Raw genomic sequence first — 12,273 nt, 5'->3', positions numbered from 1 at the left:
GTTGCAAAAGTGACACGATGATATTGAGTGAGGGGGCAGGGGGTGGGAAGTTGAAGAATTTTGCCTTGCTTTAATTTTTTTTTAATTGAAAGAAGGGGTGTTTTAGGGCAAAATAGATGCATCATTTTTACCCCTTCCTTTCAATACACACACTTTTACCTCCATGTATACACCAAGTGTACAGCCCTACATCAATAATATTGCATCAGATTTTGGTTCTTGCAGAATACCAGCACTGTAAAAATGGGGCTACGTATCATTTGGAATTGCTCATGGCTTACTTCCTCTTTTCAGACTTACAGCAAATTGTTGTCTTGTACTTTTTTGCAGAAGTCCAGGAGGAGAATTGGGAGCTAAGAAAAAGAAAAAGAAGCAGAAACGAAAAAAGGAGAAAACAAATTCCAGAGACACCAAATCAGACTCTGCTTCGGACTCCCAGGAGATTAAAAATCAGCAACCTTCAAAAGTGAGAGATTGGCCTTTGTTTTCTTATCCCTATTTTACTTTGGCTATTAATGACCATAAAAATAAGTTTTTAAATGAAATTTGATTTGTGAACTAACCCAATGTATATATTCAAATTAATGATTGAAATCAAATCACCCTGGAAATTCAGATTGTATCAATTGTTTGTATTGGCTCAATCCAATACCTTTAACAAATCAGAACAGACTCAATTCACATAAATGTTGCAGTTTTGTAACTTTTTTCTCTTGAGATTCTTATTAAATTTGATAAAAAATAATTGTTTTAGAATGTATTTAATTTTTTTCTATTTATTTCAAAGATAAGATGCTACATATAAAATGAATAACTACAAAGACAGTAAAAAGAAAGATAATTAGAGACAAAAAAGAAATAATAAAAAAGTGCGCACAGCACATACAGAGTCGATATTAAGCATACATTGTTCACCCTAGTTCAGACATGTCAAATTCAAGGCTCACAGTCCACATCTGGCCTGTTTCTTCCTGGGAGGAAGGGTCTGAGGGAAGTCCTGCCTCCTGCTTCCTGTTTTGCTGGGAATAGGCACTGGACAGGGAAAGGCCAACAATGTTTGTGATTGGGAGAAAAAGTTTCCTTTGGCATGCTGTACATGCACATACACATGCGCACACATGCACAAACACCATTCCAAGTTTGGAGACTTTTATCCACATCTGAGCTTGCAAACTGCCAATCATGCCTAGATTTGGGGGAAAGGTCCTCTCCGTCCTCCGTGTATAAAAGTCCCCAAACTTAGAATGCGGTGTGGGTGGATGTGCACGGGCACATGTGCGCTTAGCTGTCAGCAGTTTGAAAAGTCAAGGTGCTTTTGGGGCACCAAATTGTCCCCATGCCAAGTTAGCTGGTGCAACTTATATCCCAACTCAGCCATCCCAAGTCAACTGTGCCCACTAAGTGGTGTTGAGTGGCGACGCCCAGCCAGCCATGCCCATCTAGTCACAGTGATCCAGCTGTGACCACTCAGCCACATCTACCCAACCAGGGCCATTTGGCCCCTGTGAGTCATCATAGTGTGATGACCCAGGGCGTGGCATAAAGGCAACATAGTCAAGTAAGAAAAGTCCCTTTAATATCTCTAACTTTGCCCCCAATGTCCAGTTATCTTTGGCTGGAGAAAAAAACTCTCCCAAGAACAGTCTTTCATTGGAAGAAATTCATTCCGAAAACAAAGTACATATAAACTGTAAATAAAAATCCACACAAACCACGCTGCAGGAATTAACTGGACAGGGCAGGATAAGGAATTGCAGACTTCAAAGGCCAACAAAACACACACAATTGGGAAGATGCCAGGAACCCAGATAAGCCTCGACAATAAAAGATAACTCACAATTTGCTTCCAACAAGTTTCTGTGTGCAAACTCCTTTTTAAACACTCTGTTCTCCTATGAGCTGCTCCGAGCATCCAGTAGTGGGAGGTGCTTCAGTCTCTGCATCCATAGGCTGAGCTTTAATTGAGGAACGCTCCTCCTCCATGTGACTCCCCCATGCGTTCCCCAGTTATTGCTCAGCCTCCTGCGAGACAGGCAGTGTTTTTTCATTCGATCCTTGGCTGAAACAGGAACTCAACTGCAAACAGCAGGTTTGACTTTAGTATTCCCTAGCCTCTTCACAACCTTTCAATTTCGTTAAACTGTTGATTGGGGAAGCGTCGTTGCGTCCCCATAGAAGGCAGCGGGAGGCTCTGTCGCAGCTTCGCGCCACCCCCCCAGCCAAAAAGCTTTTCCCTCTGCCGTTCTCAATTGCCGCTTCGTTTACTTTCGCTCTTTTTTAGCTTGGGGCTTGCCTTTCTTTCATTCCTGAGTCATATCGCTGTTTCCCCCTCCCGAACACCGAATTTCAAGCAGAGAGGCTTCAATCTCTCATTTCCCTGGCTGCCTCTTCATTTAAGAGCTTCGGCTTCATTTTTCTGGTGGGAAGCCGCTGAGGAGGAGCGCGCCAAGAAAGTTTGCTGGTGGAAGCCATTTTTGATTGCCACCTCGTGGCTGCGCGCCTTTTATCATTCATTCAAGCTGTGTGAGGTATTTAAATTGGAGGCAGCAGGACCCTTGTTGGGTTCTTGGAGCTTTGACTTACCCTCGTTTTGGCTACATGCACTCGAGGTTATTCTCTTCACTGAAAGATCGTTGGCTAACCCTCACAGCTCAACCTCAGCGGCACAGCAGCAGGCACCTAGGCCTGTGTCTGCCTGTGCAGGAAGGCTGCTGCGAGGCCCTTATACTTCTCTCCCTGGGCCTTAGGCGTTCAAATTTGGCTGATTGGACTCATCTCAATATTTTTCTTCTCAATAATATTGGAAGCTATTATATATATCTCTGCTCTTAGGATCAATAACACAACTTTAACAGGAATATTACAATATTTATCACAAGTTTATTAATCATCAATATTAATACATTATTTGACAGTATAATATTTTAATGCTATAAAATATAACTGAGATACGACTCATATATATACATATATATATAGATATCAAAAAGAGGGGGAGGGCATAAGTACTTATCAGGGCAACTGTTCTTGACTCAGATCAGACCCTGGGTGTGCCAACCGCCTTATCTTACTGATATCCAAATTGCTGCAATACAATTTAATCAGAATGGCAGATGGTTACACTTCTCAGACACCTTCCTTGAAGGCAAAAGCCAAATCTCACCATAAACGCAAACAGACTAAAGAGACTTCTAAAGCCTCAGAAAAGGCCACCTTAAGGTGCCATAAGGCCTTAGAAAGAGAGATTGCCAAGCGTACCAGGGAAGCACACTCTGTGCCTCAGGGCTTCCCCTCCTCCAGTCCATCTACTTCACACACCCCTCCTCCCCCAGATCTCTCCTCCTCATCCAGGCGCAGCTTACCCCCACACGGACAACAGATCCAAGTTCCTGGAACACCAGCCAGGAGGGCTCCAGACGCCACCTTCACTCCAACAGTTGCTGGCCTCCACCAGGATGAAACTCTTATTGAGGAGGTCCCAGAAAGAATAAGAGCCTGGATGGAGCTGGCCATTTGCCAGGGGATCCGGCCGGGCTTCAACAAGCAGCCATGCCCAGACATTACCCCAAGGTCCCTGACCTAGAGTCACAATCTCTGAGGTCCTTGCCCAGGTCGGACCAACACCAGACCCAGGTATTTTTACAGGGAGAGAACCCCTTCCAAGGGCAGGAGGAGGAGGAGGAAGTAGATCAGATCATGCAACCAGATGAGTCCAAATTGGGGTCGATGCAGGATAGCGAGCCCCTGTCAGAGGCAGACCCCTTAGAGGGGAAATGTCCGAGGACGAAGGGCTTATCCCTGACCAGCCCGTTTTTACGGGCTTATTTTGGCCACAGCTCTTCAAATCCCTACTGTTTAAGGCAAAAAACACCTCATGCCTAAGCAAGCAATCACCATCTGACACCCCTGTCCCCTCAGAGGAGGGGCCAGAGGAACTGATCTTCAACCAACCGGTTGTTGAGGCAGAGGTCATCCCAGTCCCACCCATGTTTTCTGACCTGGTGCAGAAGCAGTGGGCTTCTGCAGCGGTGTACTCAGCCCCAACGGGCTACAATAGGAAATATTTCAACATGGAACCCGATTTTTCAAAACTGCTCAGTACCCCCGAGGTAGACGAACCCAGTGGATTTAGCATCCTCTTCTATTCCCAGCAACGCGCTGGAGATCTTAAAACCAGAGGAAAAACGGCCCGAACTAGCCCTGCGCAGAGCGCATCAATCTGATGCATGGGCTATCAGATCTGCTACGGCCGCCTCCTTTTTCACGCGGTCATCTCTTAGATGGCTTCGCCTTTTGAAGCAACATGTCCCCACTTCCAACATTAGGGCGCACCAAGACATCGCCAAACTCACAACTGCCGCTGAATTCTCCGCTGATGCCACATACCACGCTGTCAAGTTTTCAGCAAGGGCCATCACATCTCATGTCACAGCACATTGCTTGCTATGGCTAAGGCACTGGCAAGCAGACTCTAAACATAAATACAAGCTGGCTTCCTCACCCATAGTGAGAGACAAACTGTTTGGCCCTTCCCTAGATCCACTGTTAATTGAAACCCGCAACAAGAAGAAATTCCTTCCTTCCCTCGCTAGAAGATCAGATCCCAGAAACCCCCAGTCCTTTCGGAGGGGATCCTTCTGACCCTTTTATCAGGGACCCTTCTCTCCCAGATACCAGAGACCCCCATCCTTCAGATCAGGGCAACAACAGGATAGGTCCGACTCAGGGGACAGGAGTAGAACGGGTGGACAACCCAAAAGGAGTTTTCAGGGAGCAGGAAACAGGCCCTTCCGGTAACCAAGATAGCTCAAGGAACCCATTTCCCATTGGCGGATGCCTTAAATTATTCGCAAACCAATGGGACCTCTCTACCTCCGATTCTTGGGTCAGAGACACAGTTAGATTTGGCCTGGCTCTGGAGTTTCAATCCACTCCCCCAGATTTCTTCATGTCATGCCCTCTTTCCAGAGATCCGATTAGGCGTAATCTCATGGATTCCGCTATCCAATGTCTTCTGGAAATAAGAGCCATTCAACCAGTAGCTACCAAGCAACAAGGGCAAGGTTTTTATTCACACCTTTTTGTTGTGCCAAAAAACTCCGGGGGGTGGAGAGCGATATTAGATTTGAAACGTCTCAACCGTTTCCTGGTATATCGCAAATTTAAAATGCATACCCTCCAATCTATATTACTGGGCATCAGATGGGGGGACCTGCTCACGTCCATAGAGTTGACGGAGGCAAACTTGCATATCGCTATTCAGCCTTCACATTCTAAGTTTCTGAGATTCTGCTACAATAATCACCATTTCGAATACGTGGCCCTTCCATTTGGATTAGCCTCTGCCCCCAAGGTCCTCGCAGCGCTAGCTGCCCATCTCAGGATCATCCCCGTTCGCCTCCAGTGTTATCTGGACGACATCTTGATTTTATCTCCTTCCGCCCATCAAGCAGCTATAGACACTCAGACCACATTAAAATCCTTACAAGAGCACGGATTCCTAATAAATTGGAAGAAGAGTCAGTTAACACCATCGACTCAAATAATTCACTTAGGGGCCGTTATAGATACAGTGGAAGGCAAGGTCTATCTGTCACCAGATAGACTAAATAGCATTCAAAAATCAGTTAAGGAGATCAGGCGGCTTAAGAGGGTGTCCTTATTGGATCTATCAAAATTGTTGGGCAAAACGATATCATGTATTCCTATTATCCCTTGGGCCCGCCTTCACATTAGATTCCTCCAGCGATTCCTGCTACTGTACCAGAGATCCGGACGAAGCAACTCCAAATTCAAGGTCAGGGTACCACCCAAGGTCCTCATGTCTCTCTTCTGGTGGTCCAAGCCGGTCATCAACAGAGGCTGCCTCTTTAAGGAGCCACAAAGGCTCACCATCACCACAGACGCCAGTCTGTTTGGTTGGGGAGCCCACGTCTAGTCGCTCACAACCCAAGGCAGATGGTCTGCAATAGAACAGTTGTGCAGCATAAACTTCGCGCAGTACACCTGGCCCTTCGCAACTTCCTCCCCCAGGTACGCGGGCAACCCATACTGATTCTGACAGACAATGTGACAGCCAAAGCTCACATAAACAAGCAAGGGGGCACACTATCAAACCAGCTAATGGGGGAAGCAGAGCGCTTGTGTCGCTGGGCGGAGAACAACCTACACTCCATCAAAGCAGAACACATTTTGGGCCTATCAAACACGCAGGCAGACTGGCTAAGCAGGGCCACCACAGATCACTCAGAGTGGCGTCTCCACGCGTCCCTGTTCCAAGAAGCAACTCAGACATTTGGTCAACCGATGGTGGACCTTTTTGCTTCCCCTCTCAACACTCAGCTCCCGAGATTCTTTTCCAGGGTACCCATCCCAAGGGGCGGAGAATTAGAACTCGCTCTGCTGCCAATGGCCCCCAGGGCTCCTGTATGCATTTCCTCCACTGGCTCTGGTTACCAGGGTCATCCAGAAGTTACTCGACGAGAGAGCAGAACTACTTCTAGTGGCACCTTATTGGCCCAGATAGCCATGGTTCGCAGACCTCCGCAGCCTCTCGGTAGCCCCACCCTGGAGAATCCCACCAGACAGAATCTCATTAACCCAGGGGCCCCTCCAACACCTGGACCCTCAATGGTTTCAATTGACCGAGGTTGAGCGGAGTGGCTTGAGGAATGAAAAGCTCTCCAACAGAGTTATCAACACCATCCTAGCTGCCAGACGCCCCTCAACAGTTTGCATTTACAACGCCACATTGTCCATTTTCTGCAAATGGTGTAGTAGGTTTCAAGTTGATCCCGCCTCCCCATCTGTCGCTCAGATTCTAGAGTTCCTACAGGAAGGACTTGATAAAGGGCTGTCACCTAATACACTAAAAAGACAGGTAGCGGCCTTGACATCAGTTATCACTTGCGAAGGTTTCAGTTCTCTCTCACATCACCCACACATAAGGTCCTTCCTTAGAGGAGTCACCAATTTACATCCTCCAGCGGTTCACCGTTACCCCACCTGGGACCTTAACAAGGTCCTTGTCATTCTCACTAAGGGGCCCTTCGAACCCCGGAGGAAGTCAAGTCTCCAATTCCTGACATACAAAGTAGTTTTCCTTGTAGCGAATCACCTCCGCTCGTCGTATCTCGGAAATGGCAGCCTTGTCTGTCAGACAAGATCTCTGTGTGTTCCATGCCGATCGAGTGGTCCTTCGTTCCGATCCCACATTTATGCCCAAGGTCAATTCAGCTTTCCATAGGGCACAAGAGCTCATTCTCCCAAATTTTTGCCCCAGACCATCACAGGCGTTGGAGAGAAAATGCCATAAGCTTGATGTAGGACGCACACTGCAAATTTATATCAAGCGTACAGAGACCTTCAGGAAATCTAAGGCCTTATTTGTGTCCTTTCAGCCCAATACCCAGGGTCACAAGGTATCACCATCTACGATAGGCCGTTGGATACAGGTGGCAATAGTTAAATCATATCAGTCTCAATCTCTGCAGGTGCCAAAGGGCATAACAGCTTATTCAACTAGGAGCGCAGCAACTTCGGCAGCTTGGGCCACACAGGCACCAATATCTGAAAGCTGCCGGGCGGCAACTTGGGCTTCCCCATTGCCCTTCATTAGACATTATAAAATTGATGTGTTTGCCTCTGCAGAGGCCTCCTTCGGCAGAAGAGTTCTGCAACAGGTCCACAGGGACCAGGAGGAGATTCCAGACCAGACGGAGTCCCTCCCATAGGACAGGCCAAGCTTTGGTATGTCCCACTACTGGATGCTCGGAGCAGCTCATAGGAGAAGGGGCGTTGGTACTTACCTGACGTGCCCGTTCTCTTTGAGCTGCGAAGAGCATCCAGCCCCACCCCTTTTCCGTCTGGTGGGGTCCTGTTTCGGCCAACGAACTTTTTTTAGGTCTTGAGGATGAGAGCACTTATTTCTCTTGTCTTCGCAAAAACGGGAACGCATGGAGGAGTCATGTGGAGAAGGAGGAGCGTTCTTCAATTAAAACTCAGCCTATGGATGCAGAGACTGAAGCACCTCCCAGTACTGGATGCTCTTCGCAGCTCAAAGAGAACGGGAGTATCAGGTAAGTACCAATGCCCCTTCCCAGCTGCAGCTAATGAAGGGAATCAGGGCCCTTTCCTCCCCCTGTAAGCCACACAACTCATGTTGCTCCCTTCTCTGTTCCTTCTTGCATGCACTAGGATGAAGGGGGGGCTAGATCTTCCTCTGAATTCATTCTCTCTTGCTCTACCTCTCCCCTGCTCTGTCCAGCCTGGACTGTGCCCCTCCCCAATTTCTTCCACAGCCAATGGAGCCACACTCCCACTCCCTTTCATCTGCTTGGTCTCCCCCTTGGAATCAGATTCTGACGGGCATGACACATAGTCTTACATGCAACTAGTCCTTTGAGGGCAACCATAATGCTGATGTGGCCCTCAATGTGATTGAGTTTGTCCCCCTGCCCTAATTGATTGTTAAAAAATATCTCAAATAAATCTGGTGATTACCCCCCTTTTGTACTGTGGGTCTATAAATAATTATAAAACTTCTCATCTATACCTGATGTATTTGGTATGCTATTACTTTACACCACAGTTTCTGAAATAAAGAAATCTAATATCTATCAGTCAGATCAACCCAATACCTGTTAGCTATTAAAAAAACAACTGTTAATTAGTATGCCCCCAAAATAAGCTAATCTTCAACACCCTCTGTTAACAATCCATTTATGTGATGGCCTAAAAGTGAAGACACTCACTTTCCACTTCCATTGAGAGGTCAATCCTAGGCAATAGCAGATGTCTCTCTATCAGGGCACAAAGAGAAAATGTTTATTGCAAACTTGTGCAGGTTTCAGGAAGGGAATCTGAATCAGCTCCATTCTGTTGCCCTGATTCCACCCAGATAAAAGGAATTATACAATCGTAAAAAGAAAAAAATGTATTTAACTCCCAGAAACTCCACAAATGGCTTCCACTCTCTTATAAACTTGTTCAAAGCATTATCTCTAACCAATGCACTTCATTTCACCATTTCTGCCAACTCTGTCAGTTTCAAAATTCATTCTTTTACTGTTGGTTCTCCTTTTTCTTTTCAATATTTGTGATAAATAATCCTTGCTTTCAGACATATTTTTCAAAGAACAGACTTTTAAGATAATTCTATTGCTATATGTTCTTACATATATTTATTTACAAGGCACCCAGTGATCATACGTAAATGTCATAACATCATTTCAACAGTCATTGCAGCTTCCCTATTATTGTTATAATACCACCCTACTTGGAACTGCCTATATACAGCCTTAACAGCTCTTAGGTCCTTGGTTAGGACTTGAACTGTTATATTTTTATCACTCCCAGACTATAAATCGAATTGAAGATTGACCATAATAACAACAATAATAAAACTTAAAATAACATTAACAAACGGGGTCTTATTTATAATGTTTCATCGAGTTTTCTTTCTCCGTAGCATTGATGCTAAGTGTGGCACACACATTCTGTTAGACATATCAACATTAGTGTATTAGATATTCTGCATTTAATTTTGAAAACTTTGGGTAGAAATCTGTGATGCTGTGTCACAGAATTACATTTTACAATATTCTCAGTACGGATGATGTAGAGAAATTATCAAATCTTCACCATTACTGTTATGGTAGGAGAACATAATTGATCTTCTTCAGACTTAGCAACTAAGTAGGATCAAGGTTGGTTAGTGCTTGAATGAAGATTATGAGGGAATATTGGCCTATAAATAGGCTGGGGAATTTAAAAATACACCTTGGAAGACTGTCATAACAAATCACTGTGCTGTTATTAAAGTAGTGACAGTGGTAGTAATTATTTGTTATTCCTTCTTTTCAATTACGTTTGATTCTCAGAGACTGTCTGGACAAGTCCCTGCAGTTTTCATGAAAAGGGTTTGTTTAGAAGTGGGTTGCCATTTATTTCTTCCTAAGGCCGAGACCCAGCTGCCTTTGTGCCGAATCTTCCAATTTCTAACTGCAAAAACTGGCTCTAGTATCATCATCAACACTTTACAAAAATAGGAGCAAGATTGATGAATTTCTTCCTCTAACTTAGAAAATAACATTTAAATTCCACAGTTACATATTTATCTTCTTTTTTTTTCAATTTGTCACAACTTAACTTGCTCACAGACTTCAGTATAAGCATTTTAATAGCAGCAATACAGAACCAACTAGTAATTTGAAACATGGCCTTCCCTAAATACACTTTTAGTCCTCTGCCTATTAGTTTTCATGTGAAAGTTCAGTATCTTGGGATAAGTTCATGGGAAAGTTCAGTATCTTGCTGCTGTGTGTTGATAACAAAGCAGAGGTAGCTGCAACTTATGTAAGAAATGAGCAGGAAATGAGATTGCCTTTTTCTGAGTTTAAGTATATTTTTGTTTCATCATAAAAGATAAAGTACAAAACAGAAAAACAAAAGAAAAAATACATCCAGCACTAACAACAACAACAAAGAAAAAAATTGGTTGTACACAAACAGAAAAAAGGTGTCCCAAATATTATTTTTATGAGATTGCCTTTGCTCTTCTCCAGATCCTTGGCTGAAAAAATCTTCTGCCTTAGTACCATATTTTTTGGATTATAAGATGCTCTGGACTATAAGACACACATTACATATAGAAGACGAAAACGTGGGGAAAAATCTTCCTCTGCTTCCCAGCAATTTGCCTCCTTACAGCAAACAACCTTGTCAGCTTCAGCACAACCTGATTTAGCACAAGCAGCTAATAGGCGGTTGGATCGACCTCCCACAATATCGCCCATCATTCCAGGCTGTGGGGATCGTCACCGCCTATTGCCGCCGATGCTTATTGCCACCTCCATGCACCCATTATTGGCTCCGCACATACTGTTTTCGGCCTCCGCATGCTCCGTTTTCAGCCTCTGCGTGTCCCATTTTCAGTTTATTCCAGATGGCGATAGGCAGCGGTGGCGATCTCCGATATACCTGACCAGGCTGTTTGCTGTTTGCTGCAAGAAAGCAAATTGATGGGAGGCAGAGGCTAAAGGGTGGGGGCTGGCAGGTAGACGGGGCTTTGGCAAAATTCCTTCTATAAGATGCACAGACATGTCCACCCATTTTTTTGGGGGGGGGGAGGAATGTGTCTTATAGACCAAAAAATATGGTACTTCCTTCCCAAATTAAAAGCCAGCAGATAGGAGGGTGAAGGAATGGGCCAAAGGAAGATGGGAGATCTGTTTAGGCCTAGCTCAAGAACTCTCACATGGATAAAGATGACATAAAAGGTGGTGATAAGAACTCTCAAGAGAATTGCCTGAGGTGTTCTAAAGTTATTTACTGGAAAGAAAAGAAGATAAGTTGTGCCCTGCTGGATCAGACCCAAGCACATCTAGTCTAGCAAGCTGTTCAACCCACTCCACAAGGAAGCTCTCTAACCTTCCAGCTGATGTTCTTCATAGGCAACCAAGCTGGTAGCCAGGATTACATCTCATAGCAATGATTTCTACAGTTTAATTGGAAGAGGGGTAAAAATAATCCTTTTATGGGCCCTGATTCTTCCAAGATTCAATTTCATTGGGTGAAATATCTCAGATTCTTGTCTGATTGGAGTATCAAAGAGAAAAAAGTGGAACAATCAGGATGCTGAAAAGATATAAGTAAGGGGCCCTCATTTTCTTATTGGTAGCACCAAGAGAGGCCTATGTGCTTAGTCTACATTCTCTATGCAAATTTTACTGATGTATCTTGGAATTAATATTTGTTTGCTTTAAATACAGCTCTATTTTTCATTCAGAGATTATTTCATGTGATATTTTCTTTAAGGATAGCTTTGATCAGAAGATCTCTTAGAATAAACTCATAGAATAACAGAGTTGGAAGGGACCTTGGAGGTCATCTTGATGTAATATATCAAAAATGCACAACAGCTTGATAAACCCAGCAGAGTGTGACAGTATTAAAGATAGTTGCATTCTCCTTTTACCTGTGATTGTATGCTTGCAGAATCCAGCCATTCCAATGCAGAAGCTGCAAGACATTCAAAGAGCTATGGAGTTGCTCTCAGCCTGTCAGGGCCCAACCAAGAATATTGATGAAGCGACCAAACGTAAATACCAGTTTTGGGACACACAGCCTGTACCCAAGCTTAGTAAGTTTATTGCTTAGTAAATTAATTTAAACAGCATTGGTTTCTTTTTCGTTGGAGGACGATTGTATTTTAACAATATATAGTTTATAGATCACAAAAATTCATCTCAAATGCACAGACAAAACCATTTA

The 12,273-nt window shown here is 44.4% G+C and overlaps 1 protein-coding gene across 4 annotated transcripts in view; it reads left to right on the top strand.

Moving 5' to 3' along the window:
- The window catches only part of NMT2 (N-myristoyltransferase 2), a 55,226-nt gene that overhangs the window by 23,663 nt on the left and 19,290 nt on the right, over positions 1–12,273 (top strand). For all 4 annotated transcript variants that reach the window (XM_026716150.2, XM_026716147.2, XM_087915745.1 and 1 more), the window contains exons 2-3: positions 331–466; positions 11,998–12,142. In XM_026716150.2, the coding sequence (XP_026571935.2) occupies positions 331–466; positions 11,998–12,142 (281 nt within the window). The remainder of the gene's footprint in view (positions 1–330; positions 467–11,997; positions 12,143–12,273) is intronic.

This window comes from Pseudonaja textilis, chromosome Z, assembly GCF_049901715.1.
Source record: "Pseudonaja textilis isolate UNSWEBS1 chromosome Z, rPseTex1.2, whole genome shotgun sequence".
Lineage (NCBI taxonomy): Eukaryota > Metazoa > Chordata > Lepidosauria > Squamata > Elapidae > Pseudonaja > Pseudonaja textilis.
This window is presented reverse-complemented; position numbering and strand designations above follow the sequence as displayed.